The sequence below is a fragment of the Silene latifolia genome, chromosome 6 (genome assembly GCF_048544455.1).
Source record: "Silene latifolia isolate original U9 population chromosome 6, ASM4854445v1, whole genome shotgun sequence".
NCBI classification, from domain to species: Eukaryota; Viridiplantae; Streptophyta; class Magnoliopsida; order Caryophyllales; family Caryophyllaceae; genus Silene; species Silene latifolia.
This window is the reverse complement of record NC_133531.1, coordinates 59,090,038-59,106,418: the sequence shown is the minus strand read 5'-3', so window position 1 is coordinate 59,106,418 and position 16,381 is coordinate 59,090,038. Positions and strand designations below refer to the sequence as shown.

The window sequence follows — 16,381 nt, the reverse complement described above, 5'->3', positions numbered from 1 at the left end:
ACACCATACCTTCTAATAACGAACCAACTGATATTTTGTGATGTTTATGTGTATCAAATAAACCAAGTTCTTTATTCATCACTTGAAAATATTACACATAAACTTCACATATACCAGCTATGTTGTCCAAAAACTATCAAATATTCCAACATAAACTTAAAAAAATTATCAGTTGGTTCGTTATTAGAAGGTATGGTGCTTAGGTTGGATTTAATTGAGATTATTAATAGGATAGAGTGATTATTGCAGACCACCAATAGGATGGATTATTGTTATGAAATAACCCTATTTTATAAATGGACTAGATTTAATGCCCGTGCGATGCACGGGCCAATTTGTATTCAACTATAAGTATGACCATGCTTCGCCAATAGTCTAACATGTTCAAACTCTTGCCAAGTCGGATTATGATAACAAAAATCAGTCTTTTTAAACTATAGTTTGACATTAAGTATGAGTTACTTAAAAGGATGTTACTGTGTCAGGTAGATAGATGACGTAGGTTTCCTACATTCGTGTTCGCCAAGCAAAACCTATATTGCTCAGTAGCAATTTCGGTTAAGAAACCAATATTAATCCGGCCGATAGATAGAGTTAAAAAGCATGACAAAAAATATTATGAATTCAATGGGCTTCTCTTCTAGCTCCAGCATACCTTTCATCTGTTAAATTGGTTCTATCTTTTGTCTACTTCCTTTCCAACTACCTTAATGTCATCTCGGGATGGGGCTCCTATCGTATCACAGATCGGACTTTGCTTTACTATAAATTAGAGAAATATTTCTGGAATTCTGAAGCTTAGCTTATTGTATTATAATTCAACTCTTCTGAAAATTTCCACCTATCGGAGTGCTAGATATTCATTGTTTTGCATAGAGTACAATTTTAGTTGTTTTTGGAGATAGGATTCCTTCCGCATTCTCCTTCAATAGGAATAGCTAAGGCCTTTTGTGTTAAGGTAAGCTCTCCGGAAAGTGCCAGTCCTTTGTTCGCCAAGCAAAACCTATATTGCTCAGTAGCAATTTCAGTTAAGAAATCAATGTTAATCCAGTTGGTAGATACAGTTAAAAAACCAACTCAATGCTAGTCGTGACATCTATCAATAATGTTAGGGGATAATTATTATCTTCATTAACCTTTTATTTTTACTTTCAAATAAATTAGCGATATATATCCTATACAATAAATAAGTGAAAGAATGGGTCTCGCTTAACCTATACATTTAGAATGGGGTCTAGCTTAGCAACGCAGTTCGTTAATGAAAAGAGAGTTGCATGGGCTAGGCAGAGTTTAGAATCACCAAGTTCATGCCCACTCTTAAGTATATGCACGCACAACGGCACAAGTACCTTCGATGAATAACTAATTGATCGCGTACCGTAAGCTTTCGGAAAGGGCAATTCATCAATCAAGGAAAGTCACACTTCAGGGTCGGCAGATATAGCTGATATTTTAGAAGTCTCCAATCTCGAAATAGGCATTTTATGGGAGTGATTCGTTTGCGCACTCGAAAAGTTTCTCCCAATAACCATATGCAACAACAAACGCAATATATCGAACCCAATATTGGTCCTCTCTGGCATCAAAACTCCCGAAATTGAACACCGTACTTTAGTCTTCATATATATATTTCCTGCGATAAAGGCGAAGATTAATTAGTAATCCTCTCATAAGCAAACAAATATAGGAATGTGTTTTATACGCACAAAAGATATGGAGTAATAAACTATGGGGAGGGGAAATACGTAAAAAAGAAGTTCATCTTGGGGCTACTAATATCTCCAATCTCCTATTTATATATGTAAAAAGTGGGAGTAAGTCTCCAATGCATACTCAAATTGATAGTCTTTGCGTATATTATCTTTTTATTGGGGCTACTAATATCTCCAATCTCCTATTTATATATGTAAAAAGTGGGAGTAAGTCTCCAATGCATACTCAAATTGATAGTCTTTGCGTATATTATCTTTTTATTTTTGATAATTTATTTTAATATAGATAGATAAATAGATTGTCTCAGTATTAAAACTCATGATGAAAAACTTTACCGCCCTAGTAATCCTACCTAACTCAAATTCCAATAAAAACCGAATGGTATGAAAAAAAAAAAAAAAAACTTTGTAAATGAATCCGGCAAGTCCAACCGGGTCAATAACTGATAAATCAAAACTTTGTTATTGTATTTCCACAACTTTGGGCCCCTTCTCTCTCTATTTTACACACTACCTATCTCTCACTTTAATGGTGATTGCGAAACCCTCACATTTATTGTCTTCTTCTTAAATCTTAACCCATTCTTCCTCTACTTATTTACTTTTCTGCTCATCATTTTCATCCCTCTATTATATCCCAGACATAAAGAAAGGTGAGCCATTGTTTTTTAATTTCAATTTACTTTCTTCTATTTTGAATCTTATACTCACATCATTCCTTAATCATTACAGTATGTATGTTTTTTAATTATGTTGTGTTTATGTATCATGTACTCCGTATGTGTCATGGAATAACAAGATCTAGTAGCTCAGTTTTCAACTGGGTACATTTACTTAATTGGGTTAGATCAAGATTAGCAACTCATTTTACATTTACAGAATTCCGTTGTTTTGTTAATCGTAATTTTGCATGTTCAATTTACCACTACTGTAGTGGGTATTTCGTATTTATACGAATAAGGCTGCGTACATCTGAACCGTGTTCATCCTGCTTTCAGCGGGATCAACTCCAGGTTGTTCCTCCATGAGGACCAATTAAATAATTAATTCTGGTTTTCCTTCAAAGATTTTCCTTCTTTAGTAGTTAAACAATGACAGTCATATACAAATATCACAGTATAAAGCTTATACCTTTGCAATTTGCATGTTGCTATCACTGAAAGGTGAGCTTATACCTTTCGTGTTTTGTCACGTGATTTTATTTTGGCCTTTTTGTTGTTGTTGTTGTTGATGATGATGATGATGATGTTGATGCTGCTGTGTACTCTTTTTACTGGAACTAGGGTTGTGGAGGGTGTGATCTAGATTGATTCATAGAGCCTTATATCTTGTGTTTTTGTTCTTCAGTTGAGGTATACCGGGGCTTGTAATTCACGACAAAGCTTCGGTGGTAACAGCATCTGACCATGTCTGCCCCGGGGAAAAAAGATATGAAGTTGGTTCTAGATTTGGGGGCTTGGTCTTTTAATGTTGTCACTTCTGTGGGGATCATTCTTGTCAACAAGGCCTTAATGGCGACATATGGTTTTACATTTGGTGAGTTTTCATAATTTGTCATTCTACTTGTTTTTTTGGCTTTCTGAGTACATCACAAATAGGAGTTGTTGGTTTGGCTCTGTCATCTCTTGTCTAGGAATTATGTTAATCGTCGTTAGTATTTGGATTGCCCTTTCATGTCAACTCAAATCATTTTGATTATGGATCCGTGATGAGTGCCTTGGTGTGAAACTGCCAACGATGTATACGGTTATGGTGTTCAAGAAGATGCTGAGAATGAGCAATAACGGATGACCACATCTGTGTTTTTCAGAGCGAAATATTTCTGCTGGGTGCAGGGGGTGGGAATGTGGGCGGTGTTGTTTTTAGGATTGGGGGAGTGTTGAATAATTATATCAGCGACACTTCGTCGCCACTCAGCTGATATTCCTTGCATACTGGATAAAAATTATCTCTAGAGGCAGTGAGCGAGTGGTGGTGCGCGCAATCACTGCCGCAATGACCCCCAACTTATTCCCAGTCAAGCAATGATAAATACAAGGAGTAATTTTTTTGGTTCAAAATTTCCTCCCCCGTATTCCTTTAATTGCTTATGCCAGCCAAGCAATGATAAACATCAATGGGATTAAATAAAAATCATTGAAGTGCTTTAATCTTGTGTTCAAATTTCTATTAGAGCTAAAATGTTCAGAATATCAGCTTTTATGTTTGATAGCTTAAATATCCGATCATGATGACTTACTAAGTTTTGTCTTATTGTCGTTTGTTACAGCTACAACATTAACTGGTCTTCATTTTGGAACAACCACGTTATTGACTTCATTACTCCAATGGCTTGGATATATACAGCCAACAGAACTGCCATTTTCAGAGATTGTGAAGTTTGTTCTCTTTGCCAACTTCTCGATTGTAGGGATGAATGTTAGCTTGATGTGGAATTCTGTGGGATTTTATCAGGTTAGTTGACTTAAATTGCAAGAAGCTTAAAGTTAAAGGGCTCAGGTTTGAATAAAAGGTAAATCTTACCAATAATGTCTGCCATGCTTTTCAGATAGCAAAGCTGAGCATGATCCCAGTATCTTGTTTTCTTGAAGTGGTATTGGACAAGGTGCGATACTCTAGAGACACCAAGCTTAGCATCGGTTTAGTCCTGATGGGTGTTGGAGTTTGCACTGTCACTGATGTTTCAGTCAATGCAAAAGGTTTCATTGCCGCTTTCGTGGCAGTGTGGAGCACTGCTCTGCAACAGTATGTAAGTCATGAAACTTGGGATTTATCTGGTCTTAAACTGCAAGTTCCATATAAGCTTCTGTATCTGCAAATTGGATGATGTTGGATCACCTTAAAAGCTGTCTATTCTCTTGATTGGATTTTATTTAGTTGGTGTTTTAGTTGTCGTCCAACCTCTTAGGCGTTGTTTTGATAGGACATTAGGAGGAACGGGGAGGGCAAATAGAGTAAAGGTATTTTCCTTCCAAACCTTATTTTTCGAAAGGATATCAATTTCTCTTGTAGGAACTAGGAAGGAAACTAGAATCCTCTCTCCATTCCCTTCCCTTTGACCACCCAACTTTCTATCCAAACAAGGAATTATTGTTTTATTCTAAACTGTGCACTGCAATCAGTATTCCAAGAAGATTAGTTCAATAATTTTAATGTTTACCTTGGTTTGAACTTTGAAGGAGTTGAAGGGATTTCTAATTTGTTGTTCGGTGGACCTCTTGTCCTCCCAACACATTTGTGCTATCAAGTAAACTATTATTTTTCTATCAAAGAAAAAAAAAGAACTAATATCATGCCTAGTTGCCCCCTCTTGGACTATTATGCTAGATCCCTATATCTGTCTAGATCTTGTTGGTGGCAGAGCTTGCGAACTTTATTTTTTGAGAAGAAATAATTGTTTATGGAGACGAGGGACGACATAAGGGTTTTATGTCTCTCCATCTTTTCACAAGATCAACCATCAAAGTTCAGTTTATTTATTGATTAAATCTCGTTTTTTTGTGTGTGCAGTATGTGCATCATCTACAACACAAATACAATATAAGCTCTTTCAATCTATTGGGCCGCACTGCTCCAGTGCAGGCTGCTTCCCTACTGGTTGTAGGGCCCTTTCTAGACTATTGGCTGACTGAGAAAAGGGTTGATGCCTATCCCTACTCTGAAATCGCTGTGGTAAGCATTCCTTGAGTTGTCATCCAATTGATGCGTAGTTTTCCTTCTAATTTATAAATGATTTCCATGGAGGTGGGAAACTCAAAGCATTCATCTTTTGTATCATGTATACAATCAGAAGTGCAAAGTTTGTTAGTTTACCTGGTAAAGCTATTTAATGCTGGTATATATGACCAGAGTTTGAAACTAATCAACATTGACCCAGCCGCACATGTGCGGTGCTTTTACTACACCCTGAATTGGATTTTATTTATTTACAACTTCATTCTCTGGATGAACACTAGAAATGAAAATGGACTATTTCCGTTTGAGCTTCAAGCATCAGATCTTCGAAATTTACTTTTTACTCAGGGTGCTTTCTGAATACAAGTTGCTAAATTTTACCGATATGCTTACCTGCTAAATCTAATGAGAGGTTGAAGTTCAAAATTTTGGACATGATTTGAATTCTTGTGTGAAAAACTTTGATTCGATGATGTCTTCCACTACCCAGCTGACTTAAATTTATTGGTCATATTATAGAAGACCTTAGGTTGCCTATACAGTGATTGGAAACTAGATTGTGATGCTATTCCATATGCTCAATAATAATGGGATTAAGTGAAAATGTATAACTCCGATAATGAAATTTTTTAAAGCTAACAGCGGCAAATGTAGTGAATTAGTCTATGTAACTCAGACTCGTGTAATATCCTACAATACAGCTGAGTATCTCAGTCTTTGGCCCTTTGTATAAAGAATGCTTATGTTTTTGGCTTAAAATGAGCATTGGCTCATTGATATCTATGTAACTAACTAAAGTGTATCATATTCTGCAGTTCTTCATAATCTTGTCCTGCATAATTGCAATTGGGACCAACCTGAGCCAGTTTATCTGCATTGGTAGATTCTCAGCCGTGTCCTTCCAAGTGATCGGTCACATGAAGACTATTCTTGTGCTAATTCTCGGATTTACCTTCTTTGGGAAAGAGGGTCTCAATTGGCACGTTGTTGTTGGTATGATGATTGCTATTTTGGGAATGATATGGTACAGCAATGCTTCTACCAAGCCAGGAGGTAAGGAACGTTTTACCCCAACACTCTCGGAAATCGAACAAGAAGATAGAGATAAATTGCTAGAATTGGGTCAAGCAGATGAGAAAATACCGATTCTGAACGAGAAGCATGATCTTAAATAGATGGCCTCTAAAATTATGGCTGCTGATTAAGATCAGAGGTTGCTAGTTTAATTATTTCTCCTGAATTATATATAGAGTAAAGATCAGAAATACACAGCATTAGTAGAAAACCGATTCTTTGTCTTGTGAATTGTAATTCCCATTGTGAAGTTAGCATACACATCTATCAGATTTTTCTTCAAAAATTATTGTACTTAATGAACTCGATTGACGAGTTATTATCTTTGTGGTTAGCATTAAGGATCTTTGTTCTACTTTCACAGATTTCCCTTTTTTCTTTTGAATTCGATACCAACTTCTCTCATAGTCGCATATATGATATGACCAACCACGTAGTCTATATTGAAGCGGGTCTAGGTGAAACACAAGATTTTTCCTCAGACTGGTTTGTTATCAATCAATGTCCAATCGTGGACGGAGCTAATGACTGATAAACCAATGGTATTAAATCTTCATTTGAGACTTGCACTCGTAATTGGTCACTACAGCTTGCTCTCAATTATTTTACTATAAACACAGCGGGAACCTTGATAGTTCAGTCGTAAATTGGACAGATGAGCAAACATATTTGATCTCAGATTCAAATCAACAAACAAAAACTAACAAGGCATCTGACCGGTTTGTTGGTTACACGAGTCTACTGTCTAGATGACCTGCATCGGGGACTGGTTCTCATGTTTACATGCCTATATGTAACCGGTCTGTGTGGAGCTTGACCAATTTCAAGATAGTCTCTACACACGGAATACATATAACATATCCTGAAGGAAGGTTGTACAGAAAGTTGTATCGTATTATGAGAGGTATTGTAGGCAGAGCTTTAATTTGGTTAATGGACTTGGTTTTAGAAGGCATGTTAGGAAACAGTAAACAAACTGGTCCTCAACAGTCAAAACGCGTTCTTGAAAATGAGATTTCAACAATAATATACTGAATGACAACTAATTAACCTACATTATTATTGTAAAACTGTTTAATTTAGTAGCTAAAAAGAATTAACTCGGCTAGTCCCTCTTGTAACGAACAAAATGTAACTATATTATGATAATAAGTAACTATTTACAAATGTTTATTTAGCAAATTGACTCGTTTATCAGATCTACTCGGGTGTGATGTTGTCTGATGTCTGGTGAGTAGACCTGTACTCAGACCGGGCTGGCCAGGGGGCGGGCCGGTCTCTCCTGGTCAAACCCGGGCCAGGCCAGGGGAAAGGGACGGGCTTGGCCGGGCCGGGCCGGGATGAGATATGCTTGACCCGGGCCAGGACCAGAGGCGGGCTAAGGCCGGGCCGAGCTGGCGGGCCTTACCATTTTATTTTTTTTATTTTTTATATTTGCTAAAATGGCGGGCCAAGGCCGGGCCGAGCTGGAATTTCAGGACCCGGGCCAGGCCAGGGTTAACGACAAGCTAAGACCGGGCCGGGCCGATTCAGGTCAGGCTGCATAAAATAACGGGCTAAGGCGGGCCGGGCTAGCCCGTACTGATGGCCAGCTCTACTGGTGAGTAGAAGTGAGTGAATGTTGACGAATAGTTGGGGGAAACAGCTAGCTGAGCCCAGCCCAACTATAAGAGGCCTAATCTTTTACTTATATTGGACCACGTCATCCAAAGGACAATATGAGCACGTGTGGCCACTAAGACAGTGGGCCATCTTTGTAACTGGGCCCTCCAACCCAAATTAAGGAATTTTAATACTCCATCTCCCTCCAATCCTCCATCATACTTTTATTGTCCTTTTTTTTATAGAAGGATTTAAGAATCACAAAATCTCATTGAAGACGGGCGATATCCGTCATAAGCTTGTGATGGATACCGTTTCCTCTCACAAAATACCCATTGAGAGGTGAGTGGGAAGCACATGGGGAGTGCCCCACCTTGTCCCCTATCCCTTTTTGTGAGAGGTCACAAGTTTGTGACGGAATTAGTCTGTCACAAGCAAGACTAGCTGTTTAAGAATAGGGTAAAGTTATTATTCTATTCCTTCAATTAAAAGTAAAATGGACAATATCATTTTGATAGGATGAGGGTTAGTTAAAAAAAGCTAGAGGCAATAACTGTAGTATACTAATTTATCATACTAAATTTAGAAAAGAGACAATGAAAATGTGATAAATTTTGGAGCAAAGGGAACAATAAAAATGGGATGGAGTGAGTAACATAATCAACTGCTCATTAACACCTATCCTTCATTTGGTTACATATGAAAATATGACAATTGGCTTAAATAGTCTAAGACTGTGTATACCAATACAAACACTTGTGTAAGATAGTTTATATAAAAATATTGTAAAAGTGGATTTTTTTAATACCCATTTTTAACTGCTAATAGGATTGTGTTGGATCCGTTTTACAACTATATTAGTTTAAACCTGTCTTTCACAAGATAACAAGACTAAGGGTAAGATTATCCAGTAAGACTCTCACAAGTCTTGAGACTCTGCCATATCAACTTTCCACTTGCTTTTATTATTGCTTTACACAAAAACTTCCGAGAGACGGTCTCTCAATAGCGTTATTGAGAGACCTCTCTCATGATAGGCTAAGGGACCCACATAATTTTTTTTCCTATTATGTCTCTCACTAAATTAGTGACAGACGGTCTCTCATGAGACCTACTGCTTTCTTTATTACTCAGATTCACCTCATACTTTATACATTACCTGTCAGACTTACCCCAGACTCTACTTTTCCATTTCACTTATTTTTTTTAAACAAACTTAAAAAAAAAGAACTAAAAGAAATGACACATAAGATCTACTCATGAGATAATTTCCTTTGAAAGTGGGGTCAAGACTGATCCAAAGTCTTAGGGTAAGATTATCAGTAAGACTCTTTCAGGTCTTAAGAGTCTATCACATCAACTTTTCACTAACTTTTATTAATTCTTTATTGTTTACACTCGCCTCAGGCTAACCTCAGACTTTATACATTATCCGTCAGACTCACCTCAAACTCTACTTTTTCACTTCACTTCTTTTTTTTTTTTACAAAAAAAAGGACACGAGATCCACTTATTGGATAAATTCCTTTGAAAGTGGGGTCAAGACTCACCCAAAGTCTTAAGTTGAGTCTTGGATTTCCAAGATTAAACTTAAAACTTTGTCAAGACAAGGGCAGATTATTGATATTCTTGAGAATTCTTGAGTGAGTCTTGTCTCAAGACTACCAATAATCTTATCCTAACTCTAAGACCAATGAAATAACATCAAGTCCAATTGTATTACTCTATCAGTTCTAGTCAATAGTTATTTATTTTTATTTTGGGGTGTATTGTTGAATAGTTATCTATTTCCATTTTTGGCAACTTTTTATGAGCGACATTTCTTTGCTTGTGGGATTATGTGATTCGTATGGTCCAAATTTACTCATATTTCTTTTCTTAACTTTTGTTTCAAAAACAATAGATAATAATTGACCGGGACGGAGGGAATACTTATTCACTACTCCTTCCATCTACTTTTAATGTTATACTTTCCATTTTGGAAAGGATACTTTCCATTTTGGAAAGGATCATATACCTTAAATTGGAGAGAATGAAAACAATGTTATTTTGAAGGAGGGAATGGTTGTTAGTAAAAAGAAGTAAATCTGGCTACTCAATTATCATACTAAAACTAGAAAATAATTACTCCATCCACCCCTTATTGCCCTCCCTTTTTATTTTGGGGGTTTAAGGAAAAGTGGGAATTACCAACTTTTTCCCTTAAATTTAAGAAGAGTTGAAAAATTAATATTATGGTGCGTATTGTGGTAGTTATTTAGGGACAATATTACATAATTGGAGATTTTCATTACTAGATTTATAAAGGCGATCATTAACTTGGGATAAAATTTAAAGGGAAAGAGGAGAGTAAAAGTGGGACGGAGGGAGTAATTTGGATTGAAATTTTGGGAAGACAGAACAGGTGGAATGGAGGGAGCATGTAATATAGTTTTATTTGCCCTAATATTTATTTTGATAACTAAGATTTTTAAATATGTATTTTCTTATATGACAATGAGTTCTGTAAATTAAAAGTAAATAAATATAAAGGTTAAATTTGGGCTATTCTCCTATTTATTAGGTTACTTCTTAAGCTGTGAGATAGTTCTATAACAAAGTCTTTTTTTTTGGACAACAACAAATAACATAGCTTACAAAAGAGCTTCCTGGGCAAGATTATGAGCTATCCTATTCACTCCCCTAGGACAAAAACTAAGAGAGCAACAGTGAAAACGAGACGCAATAGACTTAATATCCTGGATAATGCACTTGATAGACGCAATCGCCTTTTCCGCTCCAGCAACCTGCATAACCAAGATAAGACAATCCGTAACCAGTCTAACATGAAGATACCCTTCGTCCAAGGCCCATTTTAACGCCATGATAGCAGCAAGTCCTTCAGCATGCAGGGCAGAAGAGGCAAACGAGCGTGCGTGAGCAGTATTCCTTAAGGTCCCATTACCATCCAACAAGCACCACCCCATGCCAGAACTTCTATCAGCCCTCCAAGCAGCAACACACTTGACAGTGCAAACATTTCCGCACACAGGTCCACCAACAATCCAAGAGGGAAAGGAATTTCTAATCCTCTTTGCTAATTCAAAATTAGGAGAGAAGTCCAACAAAGGCGCTTGAAGAACGCTAGCGTCCTTACTGCACGCAACCTCAGTCATACACTGAATTTCACTAAGAATAGAATTGAGCGCACCTATAGGCCAAAAGCGACGGTTCTTGAAGACCATATCATTCCTACAACACCCAATTCTCCAGAGAGTAGCGATAAGGGGATAAAGGAGGGAGTTAGGGTCTGGGCCATTTAAAAAATAAGTAACCCAGTTAATGACCCACACCCTAACATCAATATCCACCCCCCGTGATTCTAAGTCCTAAGGGGCAGTTGAACTATAGAGCCTTTGCAAATCTACAATCTCTGAAGAGGTGAGAGATAGTTTCCACACAAGGAGTTAATCCTTCGCAAAGAGTACATGAGGAGCACCAATTCAAATTTCGTTTGAGGAATTCATAACCCACGGGAAGGGCATTAGCCATAAATTCCATAAAAACACCCTTAGTTTGCTAGATATAGGCAACTTCCAGAGTTTTGATTTGCAAAACGCAACAATGGTTGCAGACATTCTAGAACGATCAGCACCCGAGGTATGCCCATTAGATAAGGCCATATCAACAACATAGTATCCCGACATGATAGTGAAAGCACCATGTTTAGAAAATTTCCAATAGAAGGAGTCATCCGAAGGATGACACAGGATATAGGTTCCGAGGATTTTCTTTGAAACTCCCTCACCCGGATCGAAACCGAGAGAAGAGAGATTCCTTCTCCTATGATTATCATGAAGGTCACCAATCAGGAGTGTGTAATTAGTAGGAGCATCAAAAAAATCTCTGCAAAGATCCTGAAGACTATAACCCTCTATCCATTTACTTTTCCAAGCATCAAGACGAGAAGACGAGCCAATAGTCCAAGCAATATTTTTGTAAATAGGATCAGAACCCCAGACAAGGCTTTTAAGAGCCCATGACGACGCCTTGGGGGGGGGGCTTCTTACAATTCTGAAAAAAACTATCATCTCGAATACCAAGCTTGGGACCAATAACTTTACTAATAAGACTTCCCGTGACACTTAAAATTCTCCAAGCAGACTTTGCAAGAAGGGCTTGGTTAAAGCATCCAATATTGCGAAGACTAAGACCCCTTCTCCCACAGGCCTACTAAGGAAGTCTTTACTACACCAATGAATAAACTTATTAGTTCTAGTGCCACTCCACCAAAAATGCACCATCAAAGACTGAAGTTTTGATGTTACACTTACCGGTATTCGAAATACCGATAGAGAGAAAAGAGATAATGAAGAAAGAACAGAACGAATAAAAGTCAATTTACCATCCGAAGAGAGAAGAATGTTATTCCAGGACGATAGCCTTCACTTATTTTTGTCTATAAGGAATTTAAACAAATCTCTCTTAGAAGACCCAATACTCGTTGGTAATTCAAGATAGTTGCCAAGATCATTCTTAGGAGCAAATTTATACTCAGTCAAGCACTTCTTGACCGTCATAAGAGAGCAGTTTGGACTGAAAAGAATAGAAGACTTATCTTTATTAAGGCGTTGCCCAGAGGCTACACAATATTCATTGATAATATTCATAAGAAAGTCCAAATCCCTATAGTCACCACGAATAAAGAAGAGAGAATCATCCGCAAACAATAAATGGGAGATTTCCGGTCCGTTCTTGCATATTTTGGTATCCTTAATGAGGTGGCCATCCTGAGCGTAGAGAATCATTTGACATAGGACTTCCGTGAAAAGCGCGAAAATATAAGGGGATAATGGGTCACCTTGCCTAATCCCACAGCAAGGTTCAACTTTCTCCATAGGTGCACCATTAAGCAGAATTTCATAAGTAACGAATTCAATAGTACTCATGATAAGATGGATCATTGAGTCCGGCAAATTTAAGTAAGAGAGCACCCCTCTTATAAAATTCCAGTTGAGTCTATCATAGGCTTTACTCATATCTGCCTTTAATGCCATCATACCCTTCTTACCGTAACTCCGATGATTGATAACATGGAGAATTTCTTGGGCAATGACAATATTATCCGCAATACTTCTATTTGGGACAAAAGCACTTTGAAATGGACTAACGAGATCATCCATAACCCCTTTTAATCTATTAGCATTACACTTTGTAACCACTTTCATAATAACATTACAGAGGCTGATCGGCCGAAAATCCCCAACTCTCTCTGGGCAATCATTTTTCGGAATAAGGACAATAAAGGTTTTATTGAAATCTTTAAGCACAGTACCCGAATTGAGAATATTGAGAGCTCCATTAATAAAAACATTCTTAACAATTGACCAATACTTCTGGTAGAAGGCCGCTGGTATACCGTCATGACCTAGTGATTTTAAAGGTCCCAGTTGGAAAACAGCCCGACGTACTTCCTTTTTCGAATATGCACGACCCAACTTAGCTCTCTCCTCTATGCCCATTTTACGCTTAAGATTATCAAATAAGTAACCGTAATTATTTAAGTAATCTTCAAAACACTCAGGCTCACCTTCAAAATTAAAGATTGTGGAGAATTGTCTATGGAACAAACCGCCAATTTCCTTCATATCAAAAGTCCATTCGTTAGACTCCTTTTTAATACCCAAGATAAGATTATCACTATATCGTCCTTTAACCCAATTGAAAAAATATTTGGTGCACGTGTCACCCTCACAATTCCATTTCAGTTTGGCGCGTTGTCGCCAATACGTGCCAGCAGCAAGAGAGAATTTCGTAAGCTTTTTGTGACAAGATTCGTAATTAAGAGTATCACCTCCATTTTCAATATCCAAAAGATAGGACTCAAGATCATGATCAAATTCACTCCACTTTAGCCCCTATTCATCTTTTTTGTTACAAGCCCAAACTCTGAAAGCATTATTTATACGACGTAATTTTGACAAAAGAACATGCGAAGCATCACCCTTATCTTTTCTTTCCCATCTTTCTTTAACCAAACCACAATATTCGGCATGATCAAAACACCAAGTCTCTAGTCTGTAAACTTTCTTCTTAGTATTGAGAATCATACTTATATCATGAATTATAGGTGCGTGATTCGATATTTGAATAGGCAAGTGTTTGATAAAATTATTTTGGAATAGGGAAAACCAATCATTGGAAGTGATGCGTGCATATTTTATAGACCTTTCAGTACACTTTGGCACGCATTTCTATGCCATTTTAGCAGTTATTTGCTACGAATATGCCCCGAATAGTCTACTTAGGTTTGCCTTGTGTTATTTGTAGGTATAAGCCGGAGAAGATCATAATCAAGCCTAAAACATGTCCCTAAGCATGAATTTAGGAGATGAGTCAAGTTGGAGCCTCGAAACTACTATTTTGAGGTGCGCATGGAAGTAAGGAAGCTAGGCGAACAAAGGAAGAGCTTCAAATTACTAGTGCCTACTTTGAAGAGCCATATCTCGAGTTATACAACAGATAATAAGGTGATTCTAATTGGAGGTGAAAGCTTATTCTCTTAGCTTTCTAACGCCACGAGAATCGCTTTATTCCGACAAGTAACGAAGAAATGGCAACCATTTGAAGTTCAGTGCGCGAAGCAGGAATTACGCGCTGAGAAGTACTCGATCGAGAGCACTATCTGTTCGATCGATAGGAATACCATGCCCATTTGGTCGATCGAGAACTCGATCGAGAGCCTTTACTCCTCGATCGAGAGGTCTGCCACATAAAAGTGCTCGATCGAGAGCCCTTAGCTGCCAATGACGCGTGAAGATAAGCTCAAGCGAGACACTATGTACTTAGACATTATTAGTTTTAGATATTAGGAAATAAAATATCTTCTCCTTATTATAAATAGGAGAAGAGAATAGGATATGAGACACACTTTCCCACGTCCCATTTCTGGTTACGATAGACAGGAGACGGATCACTTCCGTCTCCGCCTCTTTTCTTTATTGTTTCGGATCTAAACTTCGTTCTTATTCCTTAATCTATAATCGGTACTTTCTTCCCCTTCTCTTATGCTTTATTCATTAATTATGCATTGCTAATTCCTTGCTAGGACATTAGGGGATCCGTGATTATATTAGATTAGCAATCGATTTTATTATGATAATGCTCATATGATTTTTGTTGTTTTCGCTGCAATTAATTGTTATAGTCTAATTGAGTCGACGCAGTTAGTCTATAGATCTCAGTAAACCTTGACCTGGACCGAAAGGTTGGAAAGGGTGAGACTCGTAGCGATACATTAGGACGCGGTAGTGAGGGCGAGAGCTAAGCTATTTGTGTTTTAGGGCGAATTAAGGACCGAAAGGTGACGTTCGTTACCCCTTAAATCTATTTGCTTGACCTTAGACCTAGATTGCTAAACTGATTAATCATGGTGAACCGACTGTCTTAGCTATCCCTCTTCCCTTGCTTTTCTCGTACTCTCTCGAACTCGTAGTTTAGAAAACCAATTATATAAAACCCCCACTTGTGACCGGATAAAAAAACCGTTAAAACAGATATCTTGCCTCCCTGCGGATCGACCCTTATTACTACCTTTTAGTAATTTGGTTTTATAAATAATATTTTTGATACAATTGCCGGGGAGGCAATTGTCCTATTTGTTTTTCTTGTTTCGTTTATTTCCCTTCCGTCTCAGGGAATTTTATTCCCTGAGGCAGTTCTTATCTCCTTGCTAGTGTTGTTTTGATAGTTCCTACAGGTTCTATTGACGATGCTTCGGGAGAGTCCACCCATGTTCCGTTCTCCGGGGCAGCAGGTGGAATTTTGTGAGAGATGTGGTGTCGTGGGACACGATGCAGTCTGTTTCCTTGCGGATCTTGACGAAGTTTATACTTATCGACGGTATAAACAAAGTCATTTTGCTTCGCTCCCACCTTGCAGTTATACACCACATCCGTACTATCAACGTGGCTTTCAAGAGCCCTCCTATACCTCTTCACCACCGCAACAATACACCCCTCCCGCTGTCAACAATGAAGAGTTTGATGAGTTGAAATCGCTATTAGCGTCACTCACTCTTCAATCGCAACAAATGGAACAATCGAGGAATGCCTCAATTGAAAGTCTTACGCACCAGGTCGCTCAAGTAACAATTGAGACGGATTTTGATGTGTACAACTCGGACTTCGAGGATGATTTCATTATTGCAATGTACGACGAAAGTTCCAATGGAGAAATGGGTCGATCGAGTGGACAACGATTAACTCGATCGATCGATTTTGATGAAGAAATGGTCGATCGAGCACCTCAAAGCTCTCGATCGACTGCTTGTGGGGAGG

General features: G+C 37.9%; 1 protein-coding gene across 2 annotated transcripts; it reads left to right on the top strand.

The window, feature by feature from the left end:
* Positions 1–2,169: 2,169 nt before the first annotated feature.
* Positions 2,170–6,785, top strand: LOC141586818 (UDP-rhamnose/UDP-galactose transporter 4-like). 2 transcript variants are annotated; one of them, XM_074408183.1, is made up of 6 exons: positions 2,170–2,365; positions 3,060–3,248; positions 3,982–4,166; positions 4,261–4,461; positions 5,223–5,384; positions 6,203–6,785. In XM_074408183.1, the coding sequence occupies exons 2-6, from the start codon at positions 3,119–3,121 to the stop codon at positions 6,560–6,562; spliced, it is 1,038 nt and encodes a 345-aa protein (XP_074264284.1). In that variant the 5' UTR covers positions 2,170–2,365; positions 3,060–3,118; the 3' UTR covers positions 6,563–6,785. The 2 variants fall into 2 exon arrangements, with proteins under 2 accessions (XP_074264284.1, XP_074264285.1); XM_074408184.1 differs by lacking the exon at positions 2,170–2,365 and adding an exon at positions 2,420–2,443.
* Positions 6,786–16,381: the final 9,596 nt, after the last annotated feature.

Bases quoted from the DNA above. Each gene is read 5' to 3' on its own strand.
- LOC141586818 (XM_074408183.1), top strand. From the start codon at position 3,119: ATGTCTGCCCCGGGGAAAAAAGATATGAAGTTGGTTCTAGATTTGGGG. The intron at 4,462-5,222 runs GTAAGTCATGAA...TTGTGTGTGCAG, and splicing joins GCACTGCTCTGCAACAGTAT to TATGTGCATCATCTACAACA. The intron at 5,385-6,202 runs GTAAGCATTCCT...CATATTCTGCAG, and splicing joins CCTACTCTGAAATCGCTGTG to TTCTTCATAATCTTGTCCTG.